The 22160-nt window shown below is 39.3% G+C and overlaps 1 protein-coding gene across 1 annotated transcript in view; it reads left to right on the top strand.

Annotated features, from left to right (window-relative positions):
* The window catches only part of MYOM2 (myomesin 2), a 112635-nt gene that overhangs the window by 54117 nt on the left and 36358 nt on the right, over positions 1-22160 (top strand). Inside the window, exons 16-25 of the mRNA XM_045010421.1 lie at positions 1272-1446; positions 1874-1995; positions 4833-5020; positions 9089-9215; positions 13317-13495; positions 13727-13841; positions 14798-14954; positions 15069-15175; positions 18764-18808; positions 19218-19354. Coding sequence (XP_044866356.1) covers positions 1272-1446; positions 1874-1995; positions 4833-5020; positions 9089-9215; positions 13317-13495; positions 13727-13841; positions 14798-14954; positions 15069-15175; positions 18764-18808; positions 19218-19354 — 1352 coding nt within the window. The remainder of the gene's footprint in view (positions 1-1271; positions 1447-1873; positions 1996-4832; positions 5021-9088; positions 9216-13316; positions 13496-13726; positions 13842-14797; positions 14955-15068; positions 15176-18763; positions 18809-19217; positions 19355-22160) is intronic.

Genomic DNA, 22160 nt, shown 5'->3' on the forward strand with positions numbered 1-22160 from the left:
GGTCCTTTCTATTTTCTGCCTGTGGCACAAAATAGTCTAGTGTTCTGTGAGCTGTAATACCATGGTCTAATTTTGATTATTGGGTCTATTGGATGCTGGGTGGTGTTGGTGGACTGTGATGTACAAGAGGTCAGTTTTGGTCCCTTCTGGCCTTAAACTCTAATTCTAAATCACAGAACACTTCCTTGAGGTAGGCACTAAAAATACTGGATTTATTTCACCCAGCTCTAAAAATCAGCCACACCTAGGAACTGCTGAACATAGCACAGTCACAGTTTGGGACAGGAAGAGAAAGATACAATTTCAACTGAAACTGCAAGAACATTTTAGGTAGGCAGAATTTAATTACCTGAGCTGGAATTTGTGGTTAGCCTTTCTACCATTCAAGCTGCAGTACTGTGTAAATGTAAGGTATTATTGTTGTATTTAAATACTAACAGACCACAAATTGTGTCCATCTTCTTTTTTTAGTTTTGTGCTGCTTGCTACAGTTCTGGCTACAGTCACTTGATCCTCTTACTTATATAGCTTTGTGAGCTATTATTCACTGCTGGGTGAAATTTACTCCTGTGCACAAGCTCCATGCACCACTTATGCCCCATATTTTGAGGCCATAAGTGGGAGTTACTTGGTGCATAGACCTTCAGCACAGAGGTGAATTTCACCTCACTATAAAGATATTCATCAGGGTTTAAGTCTATCTATATCCAGGGAATCCATCCCCATTTAACGAAGTTCAGTTAAGCACTTGCTTAATTTCACGAATGTGCTTAATTGCTGTAATGAATAGCAATGCTTTCCTAAATCAGGGCCTTATCAGTTGTTTTGAAAGTAGTTTTTCCTACTGTCTTTGGCTTTTGTAGTCTTTGTACTTTTGGAAGTTTCATTTGCTTCTGATAGGTTCAATAATACTACAGTGGGTGCATTTAAAACATTTCTTCTGCTAGTATTCATTGTAAGGGCAAGAGTTCGTTCTCATACTGAGATACTCCTTCAAAGAGAAGAAACTTTAAGTGAGACTACTTTATAAATTTAAGTAAAATCAATAAAGCACCGCAGGATGTAATAGGAATAGCCAGGCATATGAATTACTTACAATACAGGAACCATGCCAATGTATCACATAACAAAATTAATAGAAAAAGTCCCAGCTAGTCAGATTTAAATGCTGAAAAGTATACAATGCTGTATCTAGTTTAATTAGTCACTACTTGTTTATATATCCATTACTATAAACATAGTGAACCTTTTTTGATTTCTGTTTTGCATAGGTGTCCCATCTGCTCCTGGTCGTGTACTGGCAACAAGAAATACAAAAACATCAGTTGTGGTACAGTGGGACAAGCCAAAACATGAAGAAGATCTGTTTGGCTACTATATTGATACTTCTGTGGTGGGAACAAACCACTGGGAACCTTGCAATCATAAACCTATTAAATATAATAGGTACTGGTCATACCTCTGTGTATCCAGATATTTTGAAATCTATTGCATATTAATATACTGTACAGAGCTGGTTGGAAACCTTCTAACAAAACATTTTCTATGAAAAATGTCTATTTTCTGGAAGTGGAGGATTTTATGGGAAATGTCCATCTTTGATGATTTGGGGGGGGGGGGGCACCAAGCAACCAAAAACTTGAAAGCTGAAAAAAAATTCACATGGTTGAGCAAAATTCTTTGTTTCATTGACATTTTCCTGTGGATGAAAAAGGCATTTTCTGACCATCTCTAATAATATAGCCCATCCTTTTATCAGAAATCTATGTCTATCCCACCTGTAGTAAGTGGCACAGAACATTAAATCATTAATCTGCCTTAACAGATTATTTAAAGTGAAAAACAAATATTTGTTTAATTTTTAAAAAATCAGGTTTGTGGTTCATGGTCTGACAACTGGAGAGAATTACATCTTCCGTGTAAAAGCTGCGAATGCTGTGGGAGTCAGTGAAAATTCTCAAGAATCTGAAGCTATAACAGTACAGGCAGCCCTCAGTAAGTGTGGTTCTGTGCAGCTCTGCTTTGCATCTCTTTTGTGGGTTAAAATTTTGATACCAACTAACTCCTATGGTCTCATTTAGAATAATAGTACCCTTTTCAGCCATGGAACATCTGTCTGTGTTGAGGTTTACTACCATGCATTTGGCTGCTATGCAGGGAAAAGACAGTGTAAAAGAGGAAAATAAAGCTTTTTTTAATGAAAAACATTTTAGAAATATAGGACCAGATTCACCCCTATTCCCAGGCTGCTTTGTGTTGCTAAACTAGCCTGTGACAGATTTCTAATGCTCATTTAGGGCAAATCAGCCTACTAGTCAATCTGGTCCACCAACAAGAGTTTCAGGTACTACAAGGCTACACCCAACAGAAAATTGTTTGATTGCTGTAACAGCCAAGGCAAACACCTCTCATGTCTCTCACAGCCAGCCTCGGATGCCTTCTAGTTGGTTATTATTTATTTATTACCCTTACCAAACCACCATCACAGTCATATGCAGCAAATCTATTTACAGCTTTTCCTGTTCTCCCAAAAGAGAGAGAACTTTTATCCTCCTGAGATCATTCTTCTGAGCTTTGTTAGCCTTTTCCCTTGGACTTCCTTTTGGTGCTTTTTACTAGCCTCTCCACCAGGTGGGATAATTAGCTCTTTAGCTCATAAACCCCCAGTCTGCTTATGCAATTAAGTACTCTCCTCCTCCATCAGGCCTTTCCTAGTAGAGCTAATGAATGCTTAAGTGATCAGAGTGCTGGATCAGCTACTGGCTGTCACAATTGGATCAGTAGGTTTGATGGAAACCCAGATTTCCTTTTAATACAAAATATAGTTGGGAAGATCCGCATCGTCCAGCATTCTGCAAGCAAAGCCTCAATCTAAGCAATCCATTTCTGCCCTTGGTTGCATGTGCACAGGTCCATTGGCTTGAGTAGGCATCGTACATGCTTATTGGAGGGCATAATGGCTCCTTGGGGCATAATGCACAAACACAGGTAAACTATAATATCTATTTCTATTTTGCCTTTGATTCCCCAATTGCATTCACAGCCTTGAGACTTGAATGAAAAGTAACAAAAATGTCCTTCACTTGGAAGATCAGTTTGATTTAATAGTGTATTCTTTCAGTAAAAAAAAATTTCAATTAAATATTTGAACGTGTTCTCTTTCGAAGTTGTAGAGGAAGGACAATCAACATCGCTTTCAGAAATAATCTTTTAAAAGATTTGCATATTAGAAGACTTTTTCTTAACCTTTGATATTTTATTATTGAAAAAAATCTATTCTATTTGATTGTTTTAGGAGGGAGTGTACCTCATATCGGTAGGTAGTCAGAAAGCATGCTTACGTTTGTTTACCTTTAGAGTCTAATACACCTGCACTTTTTAATGTTGCAGCATCTTTTCTGAGACACCATTGCAGTCACTTAGTCAGTTGGAAGACATAAAAATAAAATAAAAATCACAGATTTTTTTTTTGAATTTTTCACATTTTATTTGAAGTTGTTGGTTGCATGGGTGTGTATTATTTAACACTTCACGGTCTTATGGCCCAATCTTGCAAACCCATACACATGTGAGTAGTGCTTATTCACATCAGCAGTCATAATTGGGAACTTAATGGGAGCACTCACATAGTTGAAGTGACTGACATATGTGGATTTGCAGGAGAGAGTCCTTATGGATCGAGGCTTTACATTGGTAAGAATTCACTGATGCTCACTACTATTTAACTTGAAGTGGTAATAGCAAGAAAGCCCAGGTTGTTTAACAAAAGCCAGACCCCCTCTGAGGTGCCGAGACATTTGTTGAGATATGTTTCACATGCTTTATTACAACTGGCTGTGAATGGTACTCTGGAGTTTCATCCATAGTTAGAAAAGAACAATGCCTGTCTTTGCTGATTGCTGTCAGTACTTCATGCTGATCACAAATACAGCTCTAAAAGCAGAGACTATATTGGGCCGCAGGTAGATTTTTTTCTAGTCTTTTAAATGTGATGAGCCAAATAACTCAGCTGAAATGCTCTGGGGAGCTCAAGGGGAGGGAACCTAGCTAGCACTACTTATAGAACTACAGATCCAGGAAGGGATACCTTTAGCGAAGGTTATGATCCAAGATGGCAAATGCAAGATAGTGCTAGGGGAAGGTGCAGGCTAGGCCTGTTGAATAGGTGTAACAAGCAGCACAGGAAAACAATCTCACAAACCCTCTTGCAAGCCCTGGAGAGACGCCTGCTCCTGGCTTTAACAGGTATAATGCCTTTGGGGAAAAATAACCAAGAACATTATTCTTCAATGTCGCTTAGGTTTGTGGCATCTTAAATGAGCTCACAGCAGTGCACATAGCAAGCTCAGTTTGAAGTACATGCTAGAAGATTTCAGAATCCTTGGTCAGGAGGTATTTTCATTAACATCAACACTGCTGAAGACCCTTTAATGTTGAGTGAGACATCCTTGCACCTATTTGAACATTTCAGTGTATTAGGAATGTGTTGATCCAGACAGCCTTTTGTTCCATTCCATTCCAGCCATTTTATAACTTGCATTGACAGCATTATTGCCAAGGAATGCAGAACCTGATAATATTGGGGCAGACATAGCAGCAAAAACTCTTTTGGCAAAGGGGCTCTTACTTTCTCTCTGTTGTTCACCACTGACATGTCCAAGGTATTAGTCATCTGAAAGTGAATTTTTATTACGATCCTTACAGACCATTGCCTAGATGCAGTAACCTGTAGCCATATGCTATAGAAGAGAAGAGGGGGAAATGACCATATTTCTTCTAGCTGTTGTGTTTTGAACACTGTACTAATACTCAGTACGCTTATTTTCTTGTAGCCTGTCCATCACATCCTTATGGCATCACACTCCTTAACTGTGATGGTCACTCAATGACTCTTGGGTGGAAACTGCCAAAGTTCAGCGGAGGATCACCAGTCCTTGGTTATTATATAGACAAGAGGGAGGCTCATCACCATAACTGGCATGAAGTCAATTCTTCCCCTGTTAAGGAGAGAATTTATACGGTTGGTATTATTTTACTCTTGGACAATTGGCAAAGCTTTACTTGTTTGAAGGGACACTACTAAAAATGGCTCAGTCCCCTCAACTGTGTGTTGTGAAGAGCAACAATATGTGACAAACTTGAGAATTGGGGTGGAGAGGCATGCAGAGGGGAAAGGTAGCAATGCAGTACAATCCACTGCCCCCCTAGACCTAGAGAGGTATGGCTGGTTGAAGGAGTGAGATTTGAGGAATAGGTTGGAAGCACATTTCCTATTCAGGGCAGAGTAACTTGTGATCTAAAAAGGTGTTATACGTTATAGTGCATTGATAAGCGCAACCTCACTCCTCCACCAGGTCTTTAACATATGGTGGAAGGGCAGAAGCATGTAACTGAGCAGGCTACTATGCTGCCTGTAGTGTGGGAAGTCTGGAGGGAGAACACAGATGGGCCAAGATCAAAGGGAGCAAGCCTGTCCTTTCTGTGGATCTCTGCCCTCAACTAAACAGAAAAGCATGCCCCAACCCTACCACTTTGCCTCTGGTCCTGTTTCCAGTGCAGAGCAAACTCTGCTCTAGAGCAACAGAAGGTCATGATTGATTGATTGATTGATGGTACATCCCATATTGTATGAGGTGCTTCCCAAACAGAGAATAGTGCATGGCTCATGCCCCAAGGAATTTACAGTCTGAAGACAAAGAGAGAGATTGGGTGGAAGGGATACAGCCATTTAGTATGAAGGTGGGGCTTCACCACACATTTGGGTAATATATGGTTAAATTTGTACATTTTTATTTATTTTTGAAAATTTCTTTCATTTGAAGCATCAAGGATTGGCTACAACTAGAGATAAGACACCTGATGGGGTGCGCCTGTGGTCTGAGATGGTACAGAGATTCATCTTTCTAAAATCCCTGGCTGGTATCTTGGTCACATGCTCAGGGTCAACCTGCTTGGCAGATTTCAGGATGGGAGGGACCTTTCCTCTGGGTCAGATTGGCAGGGACCTGGGGATGGGAGGTAGCCTTTTTTCAGCATGGGGCATGGATCACCTGCTAGGATCATCTGGGCATGCCTCATCTAATCAATTCCCTGCCATGGCAGGGGAGTCAAGCATTGGTGGCAGCTCATCTCCTGTTCTATCCCCATGGCACACAACGGTATAGTCCCCTGAGGACTGAAATGTTTTAGTCTAACCCAAGATACTGGACTCCATATAAGGGTAACAGGGGTGAATGTAATGCAGGTGGCCAGATTAGATGATCTAATGGTCCCTTCTGGCCTTGAACTCTATGAAACTATAACTTAGAAATTATTCCCAAATACTCCTTAAAATTATCAGTGTGAGTCATATAATTTCCCCATAAGCCTCGTAGCAGGAGTGAGTCTTTAGGAGAAATTTTAATGCAAAGGAGGCAATAGCCTTGCTGATGAGCTCATGCAAGGAGCCAGCATGGAAGACACAGAGATGTATGTGTGAGAACTGACAACTGAAAGGAAATGCAGGCATCACTGGCTGAGTGGCCAGAGCAGGGGACATTGGGAAATGAAAGAAGAGCAAAGTTAGTAAGGGCATTAAGTTTTTTTTCTTCTATGCATTTGTAAACAAATAATGTAAATTAAGAAAAACAAATTAGTCTTTAATGCATTTGGTATCACAGTCCTCCAAGTGACTGTGCTTGGATATAGGAGTGTATTTGCATGCAGCCATTTGAAGGATCGAAGCCTGAAATACTGATTGAAATAAAGGAAACAAAGTTTTTAGGCACATAACATATTTTTGATGTCTGGTAAGCATGCGAGTCCCTCAGATACATAGTATTAGAACATAAATAGATAGAGAGAAACCAGGAAATCTATGGAGATGCATCATTTTCCTGGATTAAATAATTGTACCTTACTCCATAAATATTTTTTGCCCTTTGTCAAGGTTCCTTCCCCACTCTGAACTTTAGGGTACAGATGTGGGGACCTGCATGGACACTTCTAAGCTTAATTACCAGCTTAGATCTGGTATCACTGCCACCATTCACAAGCACTCCCTTCCTTGGGTAGCCTTGAGAAACTTCACCAATTTCCTGGTGAACACAGATCCAAACCCCTTGGATCCTAAAACAAGGGGAAATTAACCATCCCCCCTCCTTTCTCCCACCAACTCCTGGGGATCCAGATCTAACCCCCTTGGATCTAAAAAACAAGGAAAAATCAATCAGGTATTAAGAAAAAGGCCTTTAATTAAAGAAAAGAAAGGTAAAAGAAAACCCTCTGGGAGAGATTAGCATATCAGCTACTCTCACAGACAACAGATTCAAAACACAGAGGATGTTCCCCTGGGCAAAAACTTTAATACACACAAAAATACCCAAATTTGATAATTCCCTTAATGGTACCAAGACAAGTTACAAAGAAAATAAACATAAACCTATTTATTCCTTTCTAAAACTTTAGATAATGCTTTCCCAGCCAGAAGGCCGAGAAGCGATAAGAGGCTGGTTCCTTGATCTTTTTCACTCCCGCTGAAACTGAAAAACTAAACAAAGGAAAAAACCCTCCTTCCTTTTGAAACATCTTGTTCCCCCATTGGTTCCTCTGGTCAGGTGTCAGCTAGGCTAGGTGAACTTCTTAACCCTTTACAGGTAAAAGAGGCATTAACCCTTAACTATCTGTTTATGACACCCTTAATAACTGCAGGAGGGTTAAATAATTTTTACTGGCAGCACTAAGTTCTTATGTTGTTAGTTACTTTATATATTAAGAAATTCTGACTAAATTCTTTTAGTGCCTGGCATTCTCCTAGCTCAGTTTGGTTTTGCTTTGATCTTGTATTTGACACTAGTTCAGATAAACTTTCAAGCATAAATCTCTCTATTCCCATCAAAAATTAAATACTACATTAAGATCCTTCTATTATCTCCTTTTTCTCAAAGACTATTGACCTACTTTCTCTAACATTTGTGAACATCTAAGATCTTCCAGGCCCTCCACAGTGGTGCCTGCTATTAGCTGAGCTTTTCCTTTCACAATTTTAACAGAAAATAAAACTGGGAGGAAATCTGCAGGGTCCGTGGAGGGTCCAAATGCAGAACCACCACTGTGATTGTGCTGATCAGGGGGGCAGGCCATAGGGAGACTCTGGGACTTTATGGTCTCCATAAGCTGCAAAGCTGAGCTCAAACGGTGATGTGCTCACTGCAAAAAGCCAGGAGAGTGACAGAGATGTGGCTAGTGGCTCTGGCTTGGATTTACTGGTCACCAGCTGTGCCCGGCTGACCCCATCCCCAGTGCTAGCTCCTCCTTTTCTAGTGTCTATAATATTTAAAGAAAAGAAATAAAAGCCCTATGCAACTAAGTAAAACTGAGGAAAAGCGCCCAAACAAGCCAAATGCAGGATCTGAGTTATTTAAATACACTCCTCTCCCAAGGGGTTTATTTCCTTTTCCCTTAGATTTCTATTATCTGCTCTTTCCCCACTCCCACTCCTCAGGGTCTGTCATTATTTCATGTTTTGACCTTGTGCCCATGTCTTACTCAGCTGAGGAGAAGTACGGCCTCTCCAACACCCTGGGATCACTCAGTAAGGCCTACCAGGATCTTGGCTCTGACTGAACACAGCGCCTGCTCCTCAGATATTCCCCTTTGTGAGCAACTGGTTGGGGAGAGGGCAGAAGGGAAGAGAGTGGGCATAGGTGATGAAGATGATCCTCTTTCTTGCTGGCCTAAGTAGCTGGCCACTCATGAGGTCACAGTAAGCACTGCCTTTTCCAGAGCTGCAGAAATGTATTTCCCACTGCAGCAAGAGGAGGGAAGAGGAGGAACTGTGCTACTAAGAGGTGTGTGTGTGAGGGACAGTACTAAGGCTGATTGTGTGGTGGCGAAAGCCGTGCCTATATGAGCTCTCTTGTTTAGATTGTGAGATCCTTGGAGCAGGATCTTTTACTTCCTTGTACAATCTATGGTGCTTAATAATGATTAAATCAATCCGTGAATAAATGTATGTTGTTGTTGTTGTTGTTCTTACATTTCTGAGGCCTTGAATAAAAAGTAATACATTTTTCATGTATATTAATTTGTCCTTGGCTGTTTTGAAAAGGTAGAGGATTTGACAGAAAACTCCTTCTATGAATTCAAAGTCGCTGCTGCAAACCTGGCTGGTATAGGCCTTCCCTCAGATCCCAGTGAGCACTTTATGTGTAAAGCCTGGACCATGCCAGAAGCTGGTAAGTCTATTAGTTCCTCATAATACTCAATTCAATGCAAATTCCTTGCAACACAGTTAGTTTGAAATCCCAGTATGAATATATAAGGAAGGTGTAATTTTCTTACAAGGGTTCCTGTCAAATTGCTTCAGTAGGATGTGTCTGATTTTCAAAAAGCTAAACTAGAAGTGGACTAAATTTGCTGATACACTGTGAATGGATGGGATAGCTCAGGTGATATGAAGTGTGTCCCTACAAGGTTTGAATCAGACACTGATTGGTGGTGAAAAAAAGTCATTGTCACTGGATGGCTGCTCAGTGTCCTGTGTGAAATGAATTGATGCCTTCAGTCAATTGCAAGTGAACTGATATCCATATCACAATAGACACCTTTACAGTTGCACCCGTTACAGGCAGTCCCAACAAGTAGGTGATCTCTAATAAGGCTGTTTATAAATAGGCTGACACAGGAAACAAGCCACTATTAGGAAGGCTATTGGCTGTGTCTAGCAAAGATGAAGGGAATTATCTAGATCCCACTGAAGTCAGTCAGGGTATGTCTGTGCTACAAAGAAACCACTGTACCAAGTCTCGAGCCCTAGTCAACTGACTCAGGCTCACAGGGCTCAGGCTGAGGGGCTGAAAATAGCAGTATAGATGTTCCTATTCAGGCTACAGCCCAGGCTCTGAGACCCTCTTCCCTTGCCAGGTTTCAGAACCCACGTGGGAATGTCTACACAGCCCTGCAGCCCAAGCCCCACAAGCCTGAATCAATTGACCTGGACTCTGTGACTCAGCACCATGGGTTTTTCTTTGCAGTATAGGCATACCCTTAGGGTATGTCTGCACTACAATAAAAGACCTATGGCACAACTGTGGCTGGCCTGGGTCAGCTGACTCAGCTCAGGCTGCAAGTCTAAAAATTGCTGTGTAGATGTTTGGGCTTGGGCTGGAGCCTGGGCTCTGAAACTCTGTGTATGTGTGTGTGTGTGTATGTGTGTGTGTGTGTGTGTGTGTTGGGCGGGGGTGTCTCAGAGCTCAGGCTCCAGCCTGTGCCTGAACATCAACACAGCAATTTTTAGCTCAGCAGCTGGAGTCAATTAGCCTGGACTCTGAAAATCGGTGCTATGGGTTTTTTATTGTAGTGTAGATGTACCCCATGACTCTTCCCATTGTCCTCAGTGGGCGTTGTGTTGGACCCTAAACAAATACAGAAATAAAATCCCTATTTGTGGTCCTAACAGGACAGTGTTATGGCCCATTGGCAAAGTATTTCAAGGAAACCTGCAGTTCTGCTCTCCATCCTCCTCAAGCTTCAGGCTTCAAGACTGTTAATCACAAGCATTAAATTCACTTTTTAAAAATGTTAAATGAGAAAATGTTACTGGTCCAAGATTCGCAGATCACAAATGCTTAACCCATGTAGGACTGTAAAAAGTAACTCTTCTTTGGTTCTTATTGGGGAGCATTCAGAGCAATAATTTTGACTCCAGTTTTATTTAATATCAGGTTCTTTAGTAAAGGGCACATTTTGATGCCCTCATTCACATTAAGTAGCATCTTCCTTCATGAATGGTCCCATTGACTTCAGTGGATTTATTCATGTCTGCTTCCTGCACAAAATGCCTTATTGGATTAATTTTCTCTGGGAAAATTTAAACTGGTTTTCCTAAACTAGATAAAAGTTCTCCCTGACTTCAGTGTGGCTTGATGGGGGTGTAAGTCAGAGGATAATTTTTTGTTTCTTTTTATTTTATATATGAAAAATAACTTTGGACTGGAATGAAAAACATTTAGCTAAATTCTCCATTGATTTATACAAATCCTAACTGTTAGTTTCTATGATATTGCAATGGCGTAAGTAAGAGAATTTGACCTGATGTCCATTATCACATGTGAGATTTTTACATTCTTTTGTAAGTACTGAGAATCAAAATGACATCAAGGGGTAGTTACTCTTCTGAATGGGCCAAGTACTGCACTGATTTACTCCCGCTGAAATCTTCCACAAAGTCAGTGGAATTATCAAGTGTGTGAACTAGCAAGGATTTTGCCCTTTTGAGTTTATATCTAAAAATAAAATAAAAGGTGTCTGCAGGAAACAAAGAGGAAATAGCATTCATTTCCATGATGAACTGCTTGACCTTTTGCGCTCTGCAATCTGATTGCATTGTTCTCATTATGCAGTTAACTGAACAGGTGGTATTAAATTTCTTCCTGCTAGAAAAAAGGCTGTTAAAATGTTCTCCAAACCTCTTTGAAAGTAGTGTTAGAAAATGGCTTAGCAACAACCAAAAGGAGGAAGTGTGATTTGAATTAAGGTGGAGTGAGAGTCTGAGCCTTTTATGCTTATTTCATGAAGAAATTCCAGAAAAACGTACATGTTTACCACATACCTGTAATTGCTGTGGATATTGGAAGTGCTCTTACACATTTTGAAACAGAAGTGAGGTTCTTCTACAGGTAGGCCAAAACTCAATGCAAGGTTTCCAGTGTGACTGACCAATTTCCATTCCAATTTGTAGGAGAATAGCCGGTGTCCATTTTTTTTCCTGCAGAGCCCCAATCTTAGGTATATCTGTGAGCCTCTATGAATTTACAATGTTATCTAATGAATTATTCTACATGTATTAGAACAACGAAAGATCACAATGTCTACTGGTGGTATAGACGCCTCTTCATCAAGTCTCACATGACATTTTTCTTCCACTTTCTAGGACTTTAGCAAATACATCTGCCTATTGGAAATGTAATTAGAAGTGGCCATAAAGACATTTATCTTGGGATTTTCAAAGGACCCTAAGACAGTTAGGAATCAAACTTCAACTCCTTTAGGATCCTTTGACAATCCCAGTCTTGCATTTACTTAAGAAATCTCTTACCTGTACTCATTGGTCTGAAAGAGGTGCCCAGATTTATAAAGAAAACACACTGGTAAATTTACAAATGGGATTGTATGACAAGGTTGCCTGAGACAGCAGGGGACTAGACTTGATGACCAAAGAGGTCCCTTCCAATCCTATGTTCAGTATTTTATATCCAGTGGAGAATCACCCCTTTGTTGCTCACTAATGATATCCTTATGCATGTTTGCAGAACCATATCACTATAGAATTTCATGTTGGTTATTTATCATTATTGAAAGTCAGATGGAATGGAGGGAAACACTAATTTATTCAAAAGGACCTGTCTTTGTTCTGTGTTTTTGAATGGTAGTTGTATACTATTGTAGGTTTGGTCTGTGTGATAGAAAACTGATGTGATTACTGTTTTGTACTCTGTTAATAAAACTGAGTTTGAATATTTTCATGTATAAAGAAATGTAAATTGTGTGGCACCAGAACAATTTCAGTGAAAGAAAAAGATGATGTGGTGGTGAGAATATAAGCCTTCAAGATACAAAGACACAAAACCACACACATATGGCTTACAGTGTCAGGAGAATCTGAGTGCCTACTATTTTAATAGTTCTTTGTCTTAATGTCCTCTTAAATTCCCTTCCTTTAGGGCGATCTACACTTGTCCTCAGACTGAAAAGTGATCTCTGTCAATGCATATAGAGCCTGATCCAAATCCCATTAAGTACATGCAATATCTCCTACTGACTTTAGTGGGCTGTGGATCAGGCCAGTGGCTCCTGTTTCATGCTCACCAATAAAATAGGAACAATAAAACTGAAAATGGAAGTATTGATGCTTAATCACCGATTTGATTCCAAACTCAATGAAGCAGCCTCAAATTTGAAATAGTGAATTAAAATAGGAATAAAAAGAAGCACCTATCACTCCTCGGAATATTTTAGAGGGCATGGATTTTCCAGATGAATAATTTAACCTCAAAATGAAACTACTGGGATCCAGCTAACAATGTGCACTTTGGAATACTAATGTTACTCTTGAATAAGAGAGGTGGTGCAGTATATAGCTTTTGTGAGCTGACATAGACATAGGCATTTTAACCTGGGCAAGGATAGCAATATATACAACTTCTTTTTCTAAAGCGGGGGAATTGAAACCAACCAACCAAAAATAAATAAATTGTACATTTCCCCCCCAACCAAAAGAGCCAGGTTGTAAAATGTTATTAAGTTTGACTAATTTTTCAATATTCAAAATGTTTTAGGGCCTGCCTATGATCTGACATTCTGTGAAGTTAGGAATACATCACTGGTACTTCTATGGAAAGCACCTGTGTACAGTGGTAACAGTCCCATTACCGGGTATTTTGTGGACTATAAAGAAGTAGATTCAGAAGAGTGGACCACCGCTAATGAAAAACAAATTTCACACTGTTACTTAAAGGTAACACTTCATTTAGTAAAAGGTTGTTGTAGTTATTGTTGTTTCAATGAAAAAGTGACCAAGCAAGAAAACTTGGAGGTGAAAACCTGGCCCCATTGAAGCTAATAGGAGTTTTACCATTGACTTCAAAGGGGCAGGATATCACCATTGGACTTCTGCTAACAAATTCTTATTACTCAATTATATAAATTTATGTATTTAACACAAACTTCACTCTATGTCCTTTTCAAGGTCAATGACTTACATGAGGGCAAAACCTATGTTTTCAAAGTCCGTGCAGTGAATAAAGCTGGTATAGGCAAATCATCTGATATTTCTGAGCCAGTGCTTATCGAGGCAAGACCAGGTATGAACTAAATTATGTTATCTCTCATACACAAAATGTAGATATAATTTAGAAAATGGTGTAAACATTACTGTAGCAGAAATAAGCATTCCAGGAATTCAGGATAGAATAGTGGAGGTACTGAAAAACTTGTCAGTTTGATCTGAGATAACCATATCTGCTGATATAGTTATCAAAGTATTGGAAGTGTGTCCTTGTACTTTCTTTTACTTACTGAGGGAAATACCTGGATTACTACAAATTCTGAGATTAGCTAATTGTAAATGTTATTTAGTTATTTAAAGCAACTGGAAAGTTTTTAAGCACTGCCTTATCTGTTAAATCTAATTATGAACAAGACATTTACAACAACCACTGTTAGTACTAACTACTGTGGTAGGTGTTGAAAGGACATGTATTATATACAAGTGTATTAAAAAAACATTTTGTTACCATGTTTCTAAATAATTAATAAGGCCGCATTTTGCCACCCTTATTCACACTGAGTAGTACTCCACAACTAGTCTAGCTGATTTCAGTGAGTCTGCTCATACAGTAAAGTATTGCCTAATTTGAGTGTGAGAGGCATAACCTGGCACGCTGATTAACACTGCAAGAATTTTTAGATAGTTTAGTTTGTGTTACAATTTATGTTACTAGTTTATTTTTAAAGTTTACAGTCAGTTTTATTTTATAGCTTACTATCACTAGGCACCCACTATTTTTAGACTTCTGTTTTTTGTACATTATAAGAAACCCCATTCTAGTATGTTAAGCAAATCACTTCAATGCATGCTTAAATTTAGGAATGTGCTGAAGTCCGTCTCTATTCAGCAATGCATTTAAGCAAATGGTCGACACATTGCTGAAGAAGAATGGATTAAAGTATGTGCTTAAGTGCTTTGCTGAGCTGGGGTCTTGAAGAATAAATGCTGTTTCTTGACTGCTGTGTTTATGAATTGATTCTTAATTTTCAGGAACCAAGGAAATTACCGCAGATGTGGATGAAGAAGGTAATATTTACCTAGCTTTTGATTGCCCAGAAGTTACAGAGGCATCAGATTTTACTTGGTGTAAATCCTATGAAGAGATTACTGATCTTGATAAATTTAATGTTGAAACAACTGGAGAGCAGTAAGTTTTGCAACCCTGTATAAAGGCACAAGAAGTTTGTTTTTGTAAAACTTTGCCCACTTGTGACACAGCCACTAACTGTATATATATATATATTTTTAATGATTTCTTTAGTTCTAAGTTGTACTTCAAAAATCCTGATAAAATGGATTTGGGAACCTATTCTGTAGCTGTTAGTGACACAGATGGCATCTCATCCAGCTTTAAAATGGATGACAAAGGTAAGAGCACTATTATTTAAGCACTGCCTCTCTTTATCTATAGGGTTATATTAAGAAAACAAAATGTACAAGCAAAATAGGTAATTTCATAAGAAGTTACTTACTGTTCATGACACTAAAGCACCTATTCTATAATGTGCAGAAGAACAAAATAAATATGCATGAATAGGCTTTCTGGGAGTGGCTGTCTATTTTCCTGGTTAACATACAAGGGAAATTTCAGCATTGTTGTACTTAAGGAAATAGTTAATTTTAAAAAAGATAAAGGATGTACACAATTAGTATTAATTTTCAAATTTACTGTAATGCTAGGATGCAATAAAATCTGCAAAAAAACCCCCAAAAACAAAACAAAAAACCATTACCAACAAAAAATCTAGTAGTTTCAATTGCACTAGCAATTCAGTTAAACTTTGGAAAATCCAATTAGCTGTGTGCACTATTTTGTGAATGTATGTCCCTAATTCTACAGTTAACATGCTCTGAAAATCAGGCCTATAGTATGTTTCTTTAATAATCAACCGTGTAACAGCTAATTAACCTAAGCTCAAAATCCTATACACTATCCAAAGTGACTTAAATAGTTTGAAAAATACAGATACAACCTCTGGAGTTAAATGTATAGAACTAGGTTATAAGTCTAAGATGCAGAATTGTGATGGGAAAGAAGGAGGAAGAACTATATTAGCTGAACAGCAGTGTCTTGAGATATTGGGCCAAATTCTCCTCTCAGTTACCTTGATGTAAATCTGGAGTAGCTATGCTCTACTTCACTGGGGTTGCCATTATTTAGTGTGCCCATCACCATCCAAGGGAAGCTGGGAGGGTGAGGGTATTGGAGCGGTTCATTTGTTATGTTTTAGCAAAGGTCACACCCATGCTCCCTCCAGTGATCTCCTCCTGGCAGTTGTTGCTGTACTTAGAGGCTGGTGATCTGGCCTCACCCTTCCCAGTCACCCTTTTATGCCATTAGCATCAAGATGCCATCAGCAGCTTCAGACAGTTCTGGCTGTTGTCCTCCCAAATACACTTTGTATTTTACAGCTGCCTCTTGTGTGGGTGCATCTATATATGACCCAGCATAATTTGGCTCCTAGTCTTCTTCCTATTTTAAGGCAGGCTCTGCTATTCAGGGAACTTTCCTACTCAATTATATTTTTTTATTCCAAAGCTACATTCTTCTCTTTCTTCAAATATTATCTCCCTACTTTCTAATCACTGATCCATAATGCATCTTGAGCCCTAACCCAAACCTCACATTTTACAGCTTTCAATTATTGTCACATAATGTATACACTTTCTTTTAAGTGTATAAAGCTGACCCAAAGCCCACAGAATTCAACTGGAAACTTGATTTACACTCAAAATAAATTAAAGGTGGGTGGGATCAAGTATTAGAGGTGGGACATTCAATGGAACTTATGCCCCCATGACGTGAGCTAAGTCACTTAGCTCATGTGTACACTGCAATCAGAGGTGCAATTGTAGCTCAGGTAGATGTACTCACACCTGCATTAATCTAGCTAGCATTGAAGCCAGGATGGCACAGGTTAGAAACACAAGTACACGCCTAGGTGGACAGAGTGTGCTTGCACAGCATTTTGTGAAATACACTGAAAGATGATCTCATTACAATTTCAGAAGATATGAAAAAATCTAGCATGGGATTTTCAAAAGTGCCTAAATGACTGAAGTCCATTGAATGTAACTGAATGTCAGCAGGACAGTTAGACATTGAAAATCCCACTCTTGGATTTTTTTTCTTTTCCTATGAAACTGCAATGAGATCATTTTGCGGTCTGTTTATTCCATGAGAAACACACTTGAACCCTTTGAAGAGAGCTTTCATACCATACATTAACTTTCCCTTCTCTGTCCTCCCAATCCTTGATTATAGCGGGGCAGTAGCATCACTATAGTGAAGACTGAGACCCGTTTACTCTAACAGCTGATTTTTCTAAGTATTCTGCAATCCACATCCTTACTCAGATGTTTCGAAAATTGTTGTGCCTGTACTCGACCACTTCATGTACTCTGCACAAACTACCCCAGAGATGCCAGATTCTACTACCCCTTGACCCTTGTCCTAGCTAGTCTTTCTGGAACATCACTAGCATTTACTTCTGCCCTGTAGTACACTGTTATGTATGCCACTAGACTGCTACAGATTGCCATGGCAAGAATAGACTGTTGTGCCCCTCTATTTGTATAACTGATCTAACTCAGCACAGAAATAAGGGGTCCATGATCCCTTTGGGTGTGGATGCACTTCTTCTCCTATCACAGTGTGAACTGTGGCAACCTGCTGTAAGTAAGCTTAGACCAATCAATAAAGTTGTCCCTAAAACCATGAAGGACAGCTGGAATCCACACAGACGAGTGAGAGAGTGAGAGCGCACAATTCTGTAGGTCACAGCCCATTGCAGGGGCAGGACTGGTGTGTACCTTAACTCCGTATTTCCTGGTATTCACAGGCTTAGGTCTAGGTGCACTTGATGCTCTAAAGGCATTGATGGTCAACCTTCACTCTGAGTTAATGAAGTTGTGGGGCACCGAATAGCCATTATTAATCTGTCTAGCCTTAGACAACCCCAACTGTCCATACTAGACAAGATGTGGCCTTATAAAGGAATATTTAATTTATCACTGTTATTATTAGTTTTAAGTTAACACATATCACTTATCCATCTGTGCATCTAATTTATTTTTAGTGGGCCCATCACCATAGCATATGGGTGCCACCCTAACACATTCCTAGTTTTCTTTGCTGAAAGCCATGCACTGTGACGCAACCCTGGTGGTATTTCCAACACTAAACTTAAATCCTTTCTTCCTCTGCCATGACTAACAATGATCATTTTACTTTTTGTCTGCTCTTCCCATATGTATCACCTTACTTATTCCACCATTGAAAATAATCACTTAGCTGTCCAGCCATTTCCCAAAACTAGATCAAATCCTTCTGCAACTTTGTTAAATCCTCCACTGTGTCCTAAAATCCTTTATCGTTTCCTCTTGTCTTTGTATTATCTGTAAATTTTGAAACGATGCACTTAGTTTCATCCTCCAAGTCCCTACCAGTAATAAATATGTTAAGTAGGATTAGTCCCAGGTCCCAGCTAAGTGGAACCTAGCCTGGTACACAATCTTCATAAGGATTTACTGCTAATTGAACCTTTCCTACCAACCAGCTCTCAATCTAGCTGTTTTAGCAAAGAAACCTTTTGGAAATGATTCTTCAGTGAGCCGGTGTTAAAGAGGGTGTTAGATGCAGGTTAGATGCACATTTCCTATATATCTTTAGTGTAAATCCGATAGAAAATCTAAAATGAGTTTTAGCTCCATGCTTACATTCTCATACATTTTAAATATGAAAATTTACTAAATCCATGGACCAGAATATTAAGTTTTTCCTGTCATCTTAAATTTAGCTTTTGAGACCTGAATTTTCAGAGGCTTTTAGAGTATTTTTCCCACAAGCCATAAGCAGATTATTTATGCATCGATACTGATTTGTACACTGTTTTAACAGTTGCATTTTGACTCTGTCAGAATAAATTAATACATGAAACTTTTTCATAATTTCAGAGCTTGAACGTCTGATGACACTAAGCCATGATATAAAGAACCCAAGTAAGTAGAACTTCTGAATTTAATAGACAGTTCATGAAATAATATAATTACACACTGATGGCTGTGCTCCCCAAGGAGTCCTCTTAAGACAATGACAGTCTTGTTTTTCACAGCAAAATTTGCTTGCTTCTCTTTTGATTAATTTAAAACAAATATTAGCTCTTATCTGAGAGCAATCTCGATCACTCAAGAGTCTTTTATGTTTGTCCATGTTTAATACTGGCGGGGTGTCTATTATGCAAAATCCTCAAACACTGCATTAAGGATGTAGTGGAGATTGTGCTCTGACTCCTAGAAAGAAGCTTTACTGTACCCTTCTGATGCATTTTAGAGTTTTGCTTTTTATTCTTCTCTTCTTGCTCACAAGGGTTCATGCATTATTGACTTTTGCTTGCTTTTATTCTTGTAGCAATTCCTCTGAAATCAGAATTAGCTTATGAGATGTTTGATAAAGGAGAGGTTCGTTTCTGGGTTCAAGCTGAGAGTTTGTCACCAAATGCCAGCTTCAGATTTGTTGTTAATGATAAAGAAGTTGTAAACAGTGATGTAAGTACATGTGGAAGGCTATAGTTGCTTTTATGTCACTTTTGCATGTGAATTTCTTAAATCTGCATTGTCTACAATATTATTAATGTTGATATGTTGGTAGTGCCTGGAAGGAATGCCATTGTGCTAAGTACTATATACACATCTCATAAAGTGACAGGCCCTGCCCACAAAGAGCTTATAAGTTAAGTATATTATGAGATATGGAAGCTAGGGATAAATGGACAAACAAGTGATGGGGAGAACAAGGTAACACTGAGGTAACCATACTTGGTATAATAAGCACCAGTCATGGTACGCCTGCTGCTCAGCCATTGCCAAATATTTTGTAGGCCTCACAGCACAAGTGAGATTTAAGAAGGGATTTGAAAGAGGACAATGTGGTAACTGTGCAGGTTTTTATGGGGAGCTCTTCTCATGTGTCGGGATTTTTATTATTTATGCAGAGTATTATCACAACACTAACTTAACCATAAATTCCTCTATTAAATCCAAAGCTGAATGTTATTTACAATTGCTCTAAACATGCCTAAAACTCTAGATAATAAACAGTTTACTACATCAGACCAGTAACAGGACATTTATAAGCATTTAATCAAGATACTGAAAAACAGGCTAAACCCCAGGGTGCTTAGACCCATACTGGTTGGCTCCATCTTGGTTAGGCAGGTGGTAGCAAAGAACCCTTTTCAGAGTTTACTTTTTTATACCCTTTAACAAACAAGTGATGTCATTGCCAATTGTCAGACCTTAGCTAAGCACAGATTAAGCAATATTTTATAATACATGAAACAAACTCATATAACAGATTATTTATTGCACCTGGGACCCAGTTTACCCTCTTTTATTTCTATTACTTCAGCCCAAACCTTAAATAAGATAACAGTGGTATTTTGAAGGGTCACTATATATTTAACACCACAACTCTTCTTTCTCATGATCTCATTCTTTTTGGTCATGTCCTTCGGGCCTATGCTAATATCCTAACTCAATTTAAAACCACAGTTCACCCACATCTAATGTGGGTCTAAATTCCTACACCAGGCATAAGAGGCAGCGTGGGAGAATGCTGCAAAGTGCTTGAGGGAAAACTGGACCAGTGGGTAATGAAGGCTTGCATTCTTGGTGGAGCTGAGGCTTTCTTCATCTTTTTATTTTCTATAATCAAGGTGAAAATTGGAAGGAATGTGTCTTTAAAAATAAACATGAGGCAAGATGAATGACTATACAACAGTGATGGGAAAATGTCAAAGGTCTGGAGTTTGGATTTGTATAAACATCCAAACTGTACAGTAGAAGCTTATCCTAACCATTTGAGATGGAAATATCTGCCTAGGTGTTTTAAGGCCTAATAGAACTCCCACTGAAGTCAGTGGTAAAATTCCCATTGATTTTTTGAGGGAGTTTGATTGGACCCTTGGGCACTTTAAAGCTCCCATCACCTTAGTATAGTTAGAACAGCCTTTCCCTGAGCTGTCCCCATTTTCCCATTTCTGCTGTTGGTCCTGTCCAAAAATAACATAAGAACAGTTTTTTTCCTGTGTTATTTTGGCATTGCCAGTTTCAGTCAGAACCTGGAAGTGGAAAGCACAACGTAGCTGAACTTTTCAAACCTTAAAGGCCCATTTTGAATTAGGTTCTATAAATGGATACAGATTTGGGGGATGGGGGCAGGGGGCAGAAGGGGTCTCTTTGTTTCATCTGTTTGCCATAGTATGTAATATATCTACCACTTGCCTCTAACTGTGGATTGCCTACATGTGAACATGTCAGTGTGCTACAGTATTTTGACTGTCGCATAAGCACAACTTTCCAGCTGAGGTGCTTCTGTTAGCAGCAAATTGTATGTTTCTGCTTGTATAGATAGGTACAGACATTGGGCCCAGTCATGGAGTTCTTATTCACATGGGTTCTCTCAATGGCTTCAGCAAGATGTTGCATGTATTTTAAATTTGGAGGCTAGATTGGGAGTGGCCCCTGCATGGCTGCCCGGTCACAGAAGGGTAATGCAGGAGCTCCCCCTACCTTTGCACTGCTGAACTAAGACCATTCACTGCAGTGGACCTTGTAAAGGGATCAGGGAAGCATAAGGATAAGGCAGAGCCATGCTCTTCCGCCCTCAACCCCCCTGCACCATCAGGTCATGGTGCAGGGCTAGCACACCGGGGGGAGCACATTGCTCACCCTCTGTACATAAAGAGCAGCATTCGGAGAGTCTGTGCCTGTCTGCCACACAACCCCCCCAGTAAACTTTCTGGGGTGGGGTGACTTCACTCTGCTCCCTGAGCATGGCTATGACTTCAAAGCGATTAAGCTGTTCCTTAGGTTGTAGAAAACATTTTTGATCAGAGAAGCTTGTCTGCATTTTTTGCAAACCCTGGAGAGCAAAGAGCATTCCCCTGGATTACATATTGACAGGATTAAGAGGGAATATGTCTCTGTTAGAATTATAAATTTCTTTCCCCCTTATAGTTTTTCTTGAGAAGTAATAAACTTTAACATTGAAAATATGAATAAAAGATGACTAGCATCTACTGAAGTTTCAATATTCTGGATTTGGAACTGTTTACAGAACTGATTCATCTATTTTTAGTGTGGATCTGTTTTGAAAGCGTTGACATCATAGATAGCCTCTTGCAGTCGAGCTGTATTATTTCACCATTTTAATTAGTAATCCACAGGTGACATTTACTTGTGGAGATTGATGATATTTTTGTGGAAAGTCACATAAAAGCCTTGTATTTATGGTACCCATAAAATCATTGAACTTCATCTTGCTGCATAATGGCAATAGCTAGAAGCCTAA

This window comes from Mauremys mutica, chromosome 3, assembly GCF_020497125.1.
Source record: "Mauremys mutica isolate MM-2020 ecotype Southern chromosome 3, ASM2049712v1, whole genome shotgun sequence".
NCBI lineage: Eukaryota > Metazoa > Chordata > Testudines > Geoemydidae > Mauremys > Mauremys mutica.